Genomic DNA, 12,753 nt, shown 5'->3' with positions numbered 1-12,753 from the left:
TTCCAGTTAAACCCCCATGTCCTCCAGAGGCGATCTCTGTTCTGCCTTCTAGCACCCTCGAAAGAGAAAATGTGATTAATTTTTTTTTTTTAATTTCCTTAAGTAAGCCCTACACCCCCGTGTGGGGCTTGAACTCACAACCCCGAGATCAAGCATCACATTCTCTACCAGCTGAGCTGGCGGGGTGCCCCTGTGATTTTAATTTTTAAAATGTCAGCCACCAAACACTTTTGAGTCCTTTATTTAGTCTGTGCTCAGTGGCAGGTGGAAAGGCATTGCCTGTAACTCCCGGAGCCCAGAGTCTGGCCGGGGGTGCCATGTGTGTAACAGATCATCACAAGATGATGTCAGAAGAAAAGCAGTTGAAGTATGTTTAAGTTAAGCAGGTTATAGAGGCCGCAGTGAGTAACCAGAGGGCAGGAGGGTGGAGACTTCTTGTGGGCGTTAGCATTTAGGAGAGTGTTGTTGTGTGGGATGAGGTTGAGGTTGGGGAGGGAGGGAGCAACAGGGATGGGCCTTGGTCCCATACATCTGTGGTTTCCTCCTCCAAACCCTGAGATATTCAGCAATGCCTGGAGACATTTTGACTGTAGACTTGGGGATGCTCCTGGCACCTTTTGGGTAGTAGATGCTGGGGACATTGTCAAACTTACTATGGGGCACCGGTTAGCCTCAACAGCAAGGAATTCTGCAGCCCTGCCATCGATAGGGCTGCTGTTGAGAAACCCTGCCATAGACAAGGGGAGTTGTTAGTAAGTCCTCAGGGCGCTCTCTTCCATTCTATTCCAGATCTTTCTGAGTTTTTAAAATGATTTTATTTATTTATTTGAGAGAGAGAGAGAGCATTAGAAGGGAGAAGGTCAGAGGGAGAAGCAGATTCCCTATGAAGCTGGGAGTCCGATGTGGGACTTGATCCCAGGACTCTGGGATCATGATCTGAGCCGAAGGCAGTTGCTTAACAAACTGAGCCACCAGATACCCCAGATCTTTTTGAAATGTGAATGTACAAAAGGAAATCACTGGTTTAGAATGGTGCATACGTTATAGAATTGCAAAGCTGACATTTAAAAATTCATTAGTACCTGAACCGAATATTACACTCTTTGTTAAATAACTGGAATTTAAATAAGCCCATAGAGACCCCGGGGAGCTCTCCTGCCTTTTCTGTCCAAGGGGTAGAAAGACAGTGTCCATGAACCAGGAAGCAGGCTCTTACTGGACACTGAATCTGCCAGCACCTGACTCCGGGCGTCTCAGAACAGTGACAAATAATTTGTGCTGTTTAAGCCCTTCCGACCCTCCCCCTACCCCTCCCCCAAGTCATTGTCAATGTTTTTCATTAACAAACTGGAAGCAAAAATGTACCATAATGAATGCATTGTGGGTTGGGTTTTAATTTCAGACTTGCTAACGAATCCATTGTAGATGGGAATTTGTGGAGGATGAAACTGATTTTGAAGCAAAACAAAACAAAACAAAAAAACCCTTTTTCTCATGTTTTTATCAATTTGAAATTTTTTCAGGCAACTTGAGCTGGTTGAGAGAGTGTTTGGACAACGGAGTCGGCGTTAATGGCTTAGACAAGGCTGGAAGCACCGCGCTCTACTGGGCCTGCCACGGGGGCCATAAAGGTACTAGCTTCTGTGTGCTGTCCTCGCCGTCCGCGCTACCAAAACCGTGCACCGCAGAGAGGACACGGATTTACAGAAACAAAAAACAATCGATTCGTTTCAAGTCCTTTAGAACTTCGGCCAAAGAGCCTTGTTCCTGGAAGGTCTGGGAAGCAGTAGGTAGAATACTCACTGCGTGGACCTCCCTTACTGGAAAGCCTGGAAACTTCCTTTCCTCTCCCGGGCTTGGAAGGTTACAGGAAAACAATAGTCATGTAAAAACAAACCCCAGGATCTGATCTTACAGAAGAAAGGGGCAACAGGGACTCCTCCAGCTCAGTTTCTCCCAAGATACGCTTTCTTGATTTACATTTTAAGTTGAATGCACGCTGTTAGATGTAGGGGAAGGACAGCATTTGCTTAAGTTAGTGATCAAGTTGATAAACTTCTCCGTTAAAATCGGTAATAGGACAAGTGGAATTTCTACATGTGTTTCAGCCTGACCCACACCCATTTACCTCTCCCTACAGCACACACACAAAACAAACACAACAACCAGAAACAAAGCATCCAGCAGATTAATAAATAGCAGAGCCAAAGGAGAAGTTTCTGGCTGTTTCCCAAAAGGAAGCCAATCTTATTTTAGCTGATAAACACAGATTAGTTAAATGAATATAAAGTAGCATAGCAAATGTAGAGTTAGTTCTACAGTGGTTGCTGTGTCAAAATGCAGAAGCCAGATTATCTGAAAACAACTTTTCCCTAGATAATTCTCCTTTTTAGGTTCTTAAGTCCTGTACTTCCATACATTTAAACAATTTTGTTGTACAGATGTTCTTGAAGATTCTTCTAAAGAATCCTCTCTTTCAAAACTATTATGCCTAGCCTCATCAGCCTTTTCCTTTTCATTCTTAAAAAATATCTCTCCTTTTAAATTTCAGACGTAGTGGAAGTGCTGTTTACTCAACCAAACGTTGAACTGAACCAACAGGTAAGATCGTTTACATGGAAGTTGGTGGTCATAACACACCTACCTTGTTCTCGGCTGCTTATGGGTGGCTTATGGGTGTGCAAAGGCCTGTCTTGGTGCCTTGAACTGACCTCATTTCATATCTTCCATACACTTTTTTTTAAAGATTTTTATTTATTTATTTGACAGAGAGAGACATAGCGAGAGAGAGCACAAGCAGGGGGAGTAGGAAATGGAGAGGGAGAAGCAGGCTTCCCGCTGAGCAGGGATCCCAATGCAGGGCTCGAACCCAGGACCCTGGAATCATGACCTGAGCCGAAGGCAGACACTTAACAACAGAGCCACCCGGCACCCTTCTTTCATACACTTTTAAATCAAAACCCTATAAACACGTAGTTAAAAAAGTACTATTGTCCTGAAGTCCAAATTGTTTAAGCCCAAAATGCGTATCGTACTCCATCCTACCCACTCACTCCTTCTGGCTGTTAGCGCTTTCCTCTTGCCGTCATGTTATTAAGGAAGACACCTACAGAGCTGTCCCCTAAGTCAGTATCTTCACAATGCTCTGGTGTCCTGTCTGAAGGCTTCTGCTTCTCCCCGCCCCCACTCTGATCTGCCAGCTCGCAACCTTTGCTCCTCTGGTCATCTGCCACGTATCCTATTAGAGTTTCCGGTACGCTACTCTGTAGAGTAACATTGTAATGCTTGCAAGTATTATGGCTAAATATTGCTCACTGTTTGTGTCATTTCTGTTTCTGGCCTTACTTTTATTTAGCTGGTTTTTAGTTTTTGTATCTCACTGGAGACTTCTACACTGTTTCATGTTCTCTTGACATGCTTTTCCAAAATGTGTAAGATAACTGTTTTCTCCCAGCCGCGGGCTCCACCCCGCCCGGGAATGGTACTGGCACCTCCCAACATCCTCCTCCTCGTTCTCTGATCTGAGCAGCTTGGTCTCTGCTGCCCTTTGCTGTCTTCCCGCGAAGCCTTTCCGCGTTTGTCGTCCTGTTGTTGAAGAACCTCTTCAAGCAGATTGCTAAGAAAGGGGTCCAAGGGATTGACTGGGCTGAGAGAATTCCAGGTTGAAAATGATTTCCCTTGGAATTTTGCAGGCAGGCCTCTAGGGTACTCAGTTTTTAGGCTTGCTTTTGAGAGGTTTGATGCCATTTTGATTCCCCTTCTTCTGCGTGGGGTCTGCTTTTTCTCTCACCCAGAATTGTCCCTGTGTCCGTGGTGGTCTGAAATTTTACCATGATGTGGGTCTCTTCCCAGTAACAGTGGTGGACTCTTTCAGCCTAGAAAAATATTGTCTGGTGTTTCTTTTCCAGCTTTTACTGATGATTGTCTTTGTTCTTTGGTTCTGGAATGCTTTGTTCTTTGGTTCTGGAATGCTTGTTCGTAATGAGGTAGGACCTCTTAACATTGAGGCTCCAGTTATTTAGTTTTGCTCAGAGATCTTCTTACCTTCGTGTTTTATCTTGGTTACCTCTTTAATTCCTTTCTGTCCTGTGTAAGTTTTCTGTTGCTGTGTAACAAAACACCACAGACTCAGCAGCTTAAAACGACACCCATTTGCCTTATACTTTTGTAGATAGACCGGAATTCTGGGTGTGGCACAGCTGGGTTCTCTGCACAGGGTCTCAGGGGCCAGAATCAAGGGATTAGTTGGACTGGTTTCTCCTCTGGAGCTCAGCTCCTGTTCCAGGCTCACTCAAGTTTGCCAGGAGGATTGAGTTTCTTGCGCCCATAGTGCTCTGGCCCTTACCCTTAGCTTTCAGTTTCTTGCGCCTGTAGTGTCTGTGGCCCTCTCCACAGACATTTCACAACATGGCCGTTTGCTTTCTTCTTGAAGGCCAGTGGAAGATTGTGTCTCCGATGCTCCCCCTTTGGAAAAGGGCTCACCTGATTAGGCCAGGCCCACTCGGTATAATATCCCTTTTGATGAAGTCAGCATCAACCGATTAGAAACCTAATTAGGGGAGTGATATCCCCTATTCCTTAGTCTCACCCATACTCAAGGTGGAGGGATTCTTCAGGGGGTGGATCCCAGGAGGCAGGGACCTTAGGCACCGTCTTAGAATTCTGCCCACTAAAAGTTTTTTCTTTTACTCTGATTATTATTTTCAAGTAGCATTTTTTTGTTCCATTATGCTCTTTCATGTGATACCTCAGATCTATGAATTGGAGCTTTTTAAAACATTTTCTGCCATTCACTGTGTCTTTTTCCCCTGAGCTCCATTAATTTTGGTTTGATCTTTTCTCAAATAATGGAGGCTTTGCTAGTACCTAGTATTTCCAAATACCTACTCTCTGAAGTGTGGTAGATGTTCTGCCTGCTCACGGGGCTTCTCTGTAGGGCGACGTAAGATATTGGCTGTTTCGCTGGGTGATAACCAGATGTCAGCATGAATACCCTCTTCCTCCTCTGCAGGTGAGGCTGTTGAGCTCCACTGGAGAACTGTCCTGCAGCCTCCTGCCTGGGGGTAGATGCTAGACCATGCACTCTGGGGCAACTTACTGCTCAGCTTGTCGGTTTCAAGCTTAGCCACTGCTTTTAGCTCCTGGCCTCATTGCCACCTTACCTTGTACCTCTACGTCCCATGGGCTTGGAAACGATCTGGTTAATTTCTTGACAGGGTAAGTCTGCCATCTGCACGGGGTCACCTGACAGCAAGGAGTGAGGAGGGTGATCTAATTACTTCCATAATAAACACTTTCACCCAGTCCTCTTGTTTTCACTCCCACGCCTCTTGCCCGCTCCAATGTCTCCGGGCATCTCCAGTTGCTAATTCATGTAGGGTTTCTGCAGGGACAGATCTGCTTGCTTCCTCCTGGTGTCTTCTGCGGGCACCTGCAGGTCGCCTGGTGTTCTGCCCAGTCGGTTTCGGCTCCTCCAGCCCATCCCCTCCCCCCACATGACTTTTCTGTCATCTTGTGACTCTTCTTTCTCTCTGGAATTTTATGATTTTGTGACTTGTTCTTGTTGTAGGTTTACTTAGGGTGAACCTGAATTCATACACATTTTCTTTTCTTTTCTTTTCTTTTTAATATTTCATTTATTTATTTGACAGACAGAGATCACAAGTAGGCAGAGAGGCAGGCAAAGAGAGAGGGAGGAAGCAGTCCTCCCGCCGAGCAGAGAGCCCAGTACGGGGCTCGATCCCAGGACCCTGAGATCACGACCTGAGCCAAATGTAGAGGCTTTAACCCACTAAGACACCCAGGTGCCCCTCATGCACATTTTTAATCCACACTCTATTTTTAAAATGCTGCTTTCTCTCTCTTAATTCACTGTAGAACAAGTTGGGAGACACAGCCTTACACGCTGCCGCCTGGAAGGGTTATGCAGATATTGTCCAGTTGCTTCTGGAAAAAGGTAAAGGGTGTGCCCAGTTTATCCAGCCTTCACGTACCCTGGAAAAATAGGCTACATTCAATTATATTATTTGAGATAGTAGGAAGAATAATAGGCTCTGTGTTTTGAAACTGGGATTTTAACTCACTCTGTCTGTATCACAGGATTGTTACAATAAGATGAAATTACAGTATTGAGGTGAATTGTGTGAAGCTTTTAGTATTAAATTGAAAGTTTGGTAAGCTTTAAGGTTACATATATTACTTTCAGGACTTGTTTATTGTATATTTCTGCAGGATTAAAGGGCCTTAGAAGAAAGGTGTGCGTGTGTGTGTGCCTGTGTGCGTGCATGTGTAGAGAAGATTCTATCTCGGAAGGCTGTGTGGGTAAAGTTGCTGAGGTCTCTGTTCACACAGGAAAGTCTTGATAGATAAGAAAGAAGCTGTAGCTATAACGTTCAGCTTTGAGACAGACGAAGAATGAGAAGATCCCTTGATTCCCTATTTCTCTACAAGTCAGAGGAGACAGTGAAATTATGGGCTGACCATCCATCTGTCCATCCACTTGTCCCACACATATTCATTATAACCGTTTCAGAGGGCCAGGCATCCCCCCCACCCCAACCATGCTGTACCCTGGTCTAGAAGGCTATAAGTTGCTTGAATTCCAAGGTGTCCTATAGGTACGCTGTCATTAGGGCTCCTCGGAGCAATGTTGTGGGATATATGAGGAAAAATGTTAACTGGTTTAAAGTGTGTTGATGATGTAAACCTCAGGTGTAAAAAAGATCAGCGTGAGGACCATTGTAGCGCCCCCTTAAGGTTATGCCTAGAACTGCGCCTTCTGTGCCTCTGCCACTAAGCTGGGAAAATGAGCCTCGTCTGAACTGAGATGTGCTGCATGTGTAAAATGCACGTCGAATGTCAAAGACTTGGTGAAAAAAAGATGTAAAGCATCAGAATAATTTTTATGTTGGTTCTATGATAGACCAGTCACCTTTTGGATATACCGGGTTAAAGAAAATGTATTACGAAAACGAATTCCTCTTTTTTGAAAATGTGGCCACTAGAAAACTTAGAAATGACATATATGGCTCACATCGCATTGCTGTTGGGTAGTGTGGGTGGAGAGGGACACAGGAAATGGTTATTTCTTCTCCTGCAATGCTGGCTCTGAACATTTCCTGTCCTGACAGAAATCATGTACATGAGTTCTAAAGTGTAATTTAATGTAGGGTACAATTAGCCACAGAACTCTTAACCCTCAGGATTTTTTTTAACCTGTAGCACAACAAGAAAATGAGGTTTCTAGACCCTTCGCTATGGGTAGATCGGGATCTGCTCATGAGGGAGATTTTTATACACGTCGCCATATTCCTAATTAAATAGGCCAAGCTTTCTTAACTCAACTATTTTTGTGCCTTTGAGTTTCATACATTTATTTTTTTGTTTATGGAAGAGGATGTGGTTACAAAGAGAACGGCACTCTCCTATACTGTGGCAGAAAGTGCAGATGGGTAAGGCCTTCTTGGAAAGCAATCTGACAGTACCTTGCAGAATGAAAAATGTACATATCCTTACATTCCAGCATCACTTCTAGAAAACCAGACCTCAGAAAGATGTTCAAGGAGGTATACAGCAGTGCTGTTTGTAATAAAGGAGCAGCCTAAGTGCCCCTGGTGATTAAATAAATTTTGCAGTGTCCACAAAATTGAATACTTAAACAAACGTTTAAATAGATTGAGTTATAAGGATGTGTATTAATAAGGAATAGTATGAAGGAATACCACTATGTATTGTTAGGTTAAAAAATCAGTTTACAGGCCAATGTATGTGCTATGAATTTGTGTATATATACGTAGATGTCTGTGAATGCATTCACGCACCTAAGGGAGATGAGGGTTGATGCCCACTTGCTGGGAATGGTTTCCTGTGGACGAGCTAGAAGAAGGGGAAGGGATGGGTAAGTTGGAGGATGAAGTGGGACTTCAGCATACTTCTGTATTTTTAAATCTCTAACAACGAAAATGTACTCTTGAGTTCTGATGTAACTTTTACCATCGTGAAGACGAGGAAGAAAAGCAAGTAGAAGCTGGGCTGTGGGAACAATGGATTGCCTCTAGGTTTTATTGGGTGACTTTTCTAATTTGCACAGGAGTCCACTTACAGATATAAAATATTAATCTCCTCAGGCACCAGCCATGTGTATTTTTTCAAGAAGCAACGGGTGTATTATACTGAGTCTCCAAAAACTAGTGCCGAGACACTGTGGAGTCTGACTGGCTCAGGATTCACCTTGGGGAGGGCCCCCTCCCTGCTGAAAACTCACATGCAGTATTCTAGGCACTTGAAAGGAAAGGGTAATTTTAATGGTGCCTAATTATCAGCGGTACAGCAGCAGGCCCCTGGATTGAAGATGCTAAGTGGGCTCTTACTGTTCTGAAAAAGCTGACTTCAGCACCAGAGGGGTTTTCTCATTCGTTTGGCCCCAGCTGATTAGTTCAAGTAGAAGGAAACTGTCTGCTACTCTAGATTCTTCAGAAACACCTGATGTGCTTTTCTTGTGTTGCGGAAAAGGTGCGAGAACAGACTTAAAAAACAATGAGAAGAAGCTGGCCCTGGACATGGCTACGAATGCCGCCTGCGCGTCTCTCCTGAAAAAGAAACAGGGCACAGGTATTCAGCTTTCATCCTTTTTTTTTTTTTTTTTTTTTAAGATTTTATTTATTTATTTGACAGTCAGAGATCACAAGTAGGCAGAGAGGCAGGAGGAGAGAGGCGGGGAAGCAGGCTTCCCGCTGAGCAGAGAGCCCAATGTGGGGCTCCATCCCTGGACCCTAAGATCACAGCCCGAGCCTAAGGCAGAGGCTTAACCCACTGAGCCCCCCAGGCGCCCCTCAGCTTTCATTCTCCGTTCTCCTCTGGCACCATCATGACCAAAGGTTATCGTCTTAGAATGGGCAAAAAACCACTCTTCTCAGGAAACTCTTCATGTGGCTCTGAAGTTAGGTTTTATCTCCTGGGTCTAATTTGGAACGTTCGCCTTAGAAGAAATACCTTCATGCAAATAAGTTGAAGAGACATTGATCTTTTAGTATTTTATTGTATGTTTCCTTTGTTCCTTACAATCAGGTTGTAATCACCTTCCTTTCCATTAGAGCCCTTATCAGAGAGCCCTGCTCTCCATATCCTCGTTTTCAGAGAGGTTTTTACTATCTCTAAATATATTTTTTTTCAATTAAGCACTAAAGAGCTCCATGGTTCTATTTGGTTTTTATTTTAAATGAGAGTATCAATAAACGATAATCAGAATATTCTAGACTTGGTAAGCAGTTTGGTGTTTACTTATAGACTCTGGGTGGTTTTTAAAAGTAAAGTTTAGGTATATATCCTTAAAGATAAAAATATCTGCTGATGTGGGAGAATAGGTTTGAAAGAAAAAAAAAAATGAAAGGTTTGTGTGGTTGTTTTGAAAAGGTGTCAAAGAAAAGGTGTTAAACGCATTTGTGTCCTTCATGATTACTGTTCAGAGACCTCTCAGCACATAACCTACTGAACGAACCATTCTAAGGAACATGCAGACATCTGTATTTCTTAGAAATACTGGCGGGATGTGTTTTAACTCTTCTTCCCATTTCCCTGTCCTGTGTCTCCCTTTCATCTGCCATCAGCCTCCTGACCCACGAGAATTCAGAGGTAGAGAAAAGAAAAGTAGGAGATGATTTGGTTGGAGGGCACATTCACTCTCCCCCGTCTGCTCCTCAAGCCTTCCTCTACTCCTGTGTTTGGCTCTCTAATGCCACTTTGAAGGAGAAGCCAATGATTGATGCATCTCTCCCGCCATTTTCTAGAATGGATGCTAGTATAATGGAGAACTTACTTTTCACAAGTCTTCATTTCACATCACTACTCACCATTCCAACCCTACTCTGTGTTGCTGTGGAGATGGAAGTTGAGACTGATTCATGCTGGTGCAGAATCACCAGATCAGCTTCTGATGCATTTCTGGTGTAGAGGCTCCATCCATTTGTTTGCATTTTAAGCTGAGTCCGATCACTGTCAGAGTTCTGAGCTTGTGTAACGAGGTACTGATTTCTGTTTCATCATGTAAATCACACTCCCATTAATTTTTGAACTTTGGGAAAGCTTTTTTCTTCCTTAGCTAAGTACCCTTTGTTTTATAAGAAGAGGCAACGTTATCTTTTCTTATGTATAGCCCAGTTCCAGCAGAAGCAACAAAATAAAGCCAGTCCTCTGGTTTCCTGCTTTAGTCGATCAAAAATCGCAAACAGAGCTTATCTCTTCCTGACTTACCAAGGGAGCCACCAGAATTATCCTCCTTGCCTGTCCGTCACCACATTCCCCTCATAGCCCTCCTCACGAATCTGCTGTTCCTCTGTTCTTTACTCCAGATAGGTCTTTGCTCCAGATTTTTATTTCTTTTAACTTTCAGTTCAGATATAGTGCAAACCATTAAACCATTAAGAAACTTGGGTTCCTTAATTATTTAAGCCATGAATTCTCACTGGCAGAGATAGTGTTTCTTTAAAATAATTACTCATGCATAGATGGATTGAGGGTCTGCTAAAGGGGTGAGAAAGTATTTACCAGCTGAGGGCTGCTCCTTAGCAATCCTACATTTTGACTGAGAAGCCATATATGTACCTATGAGGGAGAAATACTTTTACTTGGAGCCTGTCTCTACCTTCCTGCTGCCTTGGTTGGTTCTGGAAGTCGGACTATGGCCTAACTTCTTTTTTCTGCCGCTGACTTCCTGTTGCTCTGTTTGCTATGTGGGTCCCTTCAGAATGTCCTGATCATGGAGTAAGACTTCTTATGAGCTGAAGGTTATCAGAGACTCATGTACACTATAAGCTTGATCATGGTAGACAAGGAAAATGCCACACTTTGGATTAGACCCCAGCGAGCTGTACCCAGAGCCTCCACGTGGGCAGCAGGAGCTGGGGGACGCAGAAGGCAAACTGCTCTTTTCTGCCTCACCTTTCTATAGTCTTTGTAGAATGGGGCTGGGAGGAAAGTCTCTTTTTCTCTGTTCATGCCAAGTGTCTTTAGGCTACTTTCCTAAATTTGTATCGATTAGATAATGGACTCATTAATGAGGTAATCTGGGGGCCTGGCACACAGAGGCAAGAAATGAACTTTCACATTTTAGTTTTCATGTTACCTTTTTCCTCTCTTTTTTCTTGCTTCATTCCATAATCATCCAGTAAAATATTTGAATTTGTATTGTGATCCTAGTTGGAATCAGAGTTGACTATTGGGCCATATAGGTAATTATCAGCACAAACTCTGCACTGAAAAAAGTATATCCTGATGTTTCTTGCCCACTTTTAAGAACACATCTTGGATTTTTGGAAGAGAAAAAAAAAGTTCCATTTTTGTAGTTACCTTGGGTAACTTTGGGATATGAGTGCAGGATCAGGGTTCAACCCCACCTTAAGGGTTCCACAATGTAAATTCTTTTTCCAGTTTTTACAAATTGGGGCATAATTTATATTAAGTAAATATATAAATCCCAAGTTTACATCTTGATGTGTATGTGTGTGTGTGAGTGTAAGTGTGTGTGTTTTAACTGTGCTCACACCTATTTGCCACAACCCAGATCAAGGTAGAGCATATTTTCCATACCCAAGAAGCCCCTTCCATATTCTCCCTTTCTCTCATCATTTGCCTGTGCTTGAACTTGATATAAATGGAACCAAACAGTATGTACTTTTTTGTGTTTAACTTCTTTTCACTTAATACTCTGTCTGTGAGATATATTTAGCTTAATGTGTCTTTCTTTCTACCACTTATTTATTTATCGTTTGTTTGTTTGTCTTAAATACTGGTGCTTGATTTGGAATGTGCAGTTCCAGGTCAGTGACACTGGGGAGAAATGGAAGTGACGTAGGAAAGAAGGGGATGCATCACTAGGAGATACATTACTATTATCATGGCCACGGCCAGGATGGGCGGGCTGTGAAGAGATACAGCTCCTCAGCACTTGGCCATATGAGAAGTTTCCAGAGAAACTGCCTGAGCACGATCTGTGAAAGGAAGGAAGGTGGAGGAGTTTATTTGCCTGGCTCATTCCTGTCTCTTGATTTCCTGTCAGTAACGTTTGCGCCATGGCGCGCCATCTTCTCTTGCTAACAGGAGAAACGAGGTTGAAATAAAAGGCAGAAGTAACCATGGAAGGACAAAGACTATCTCAAGTGGCAAAACATAGGATTGTAGTAATGAAGTAGAGTAGGAAAGAGCTTTGATATTGTCTTTTTGTCTGTGGCTCAGAAGGCTTCTTTTCCTAAGTTTACAGCCAGTCTGAAGGTTGTGAGTATGTGTGGGATAGGACAAAGTATATTCTATCCAGGTCTCCGAATTTCTCGTAAGGTGGATGGACACAAATACCGAAACCTGGAGACTTCTAGGAGTTTGGAAGCTGCTGTGAAATCTTTGAAGTTTGCCTCTGTTCTGCTTATATCCATTTGTTCCTTCATGTTTCCTTCTTGTAGATAAATCCATTTCAACTTCCCTTGTACCAACTCTCCCTTGTCCCTTCCTTTTTTGCAATAATTCTAAATTTATAAAGATGATAACTGAAAAAAACTATAGTATCATCAGCATGCATAAAATTAATAATGCCTTTGTATCATCAAATAAATCTTGTCATTTCCCAAATTTCCCCCTTTTTTCCATATATGTTTGTTTATGCTTTATTTACATATTTTTTAAAGATTTTTTTAAAAGATTTTGTTCATTCATTTCACAAAGAGAGAGAGAGATCACAAGTAGGCAGAGAAGTGGGGAAGCAGGCTC

The 12,753-nt window shown here is 43.0% G+C and overlaps 1 protein-coding gene across 3 annotated transcripts in view; it reads left to right on the top strand.

The window, feature by feature from the left end:
* The window catches only part of OSTF1 (osteoclast stimulating factor 1), a 52,391-nt gene that overhangs the window by 36,713 nt on the left and 2,925 nt on the right, over positions 1–12,753 (top strand). For 2 of the 3 annotated variants that reach the window (XM_032306847.1, XM_032306848.1), the window contains exons 6-9: positions 1,524–1,631; positions 2,552–2,601; positions 5,878–5,956; positions 8,512–8,610. In XM_032306847.1, coding sequence (XP_032162738.1) covers positions 1,524–1,631; positions 2,552–2,601; positions 5,878–5,956; positions 8,512–8,610 — 336 coding nt within the window. Of the gene's footprint in view, positions 1–1,523; positions 1,632–2,551; positions 2,602–5,877; positions 5,957–8,511; positions 8,611–9,605; positions 12,667–12,753 lie in introns of those variants that run through there. The other variant, XM_032306849.1, reaches the window with a different exon arrangement.

The sequence above is a fragment of the Mustela erminea genome, chromosome 12 (genome assembly GCF_009829155.1).
Source record: "Mustela erminea isolate mMusErm1 chromosome 12, mMusErm1.Pri, whole genome shotgun sequence".
NCBI classification, from domain to species: Eukaryota; Metazoa; Chordata; class Mammalia; order Carnivora; family Mustelidae; genus Mustela; species Mustela erminea.
This window is presented reverse-complemented; position numbering and strand designations above follow the sequence as displayed.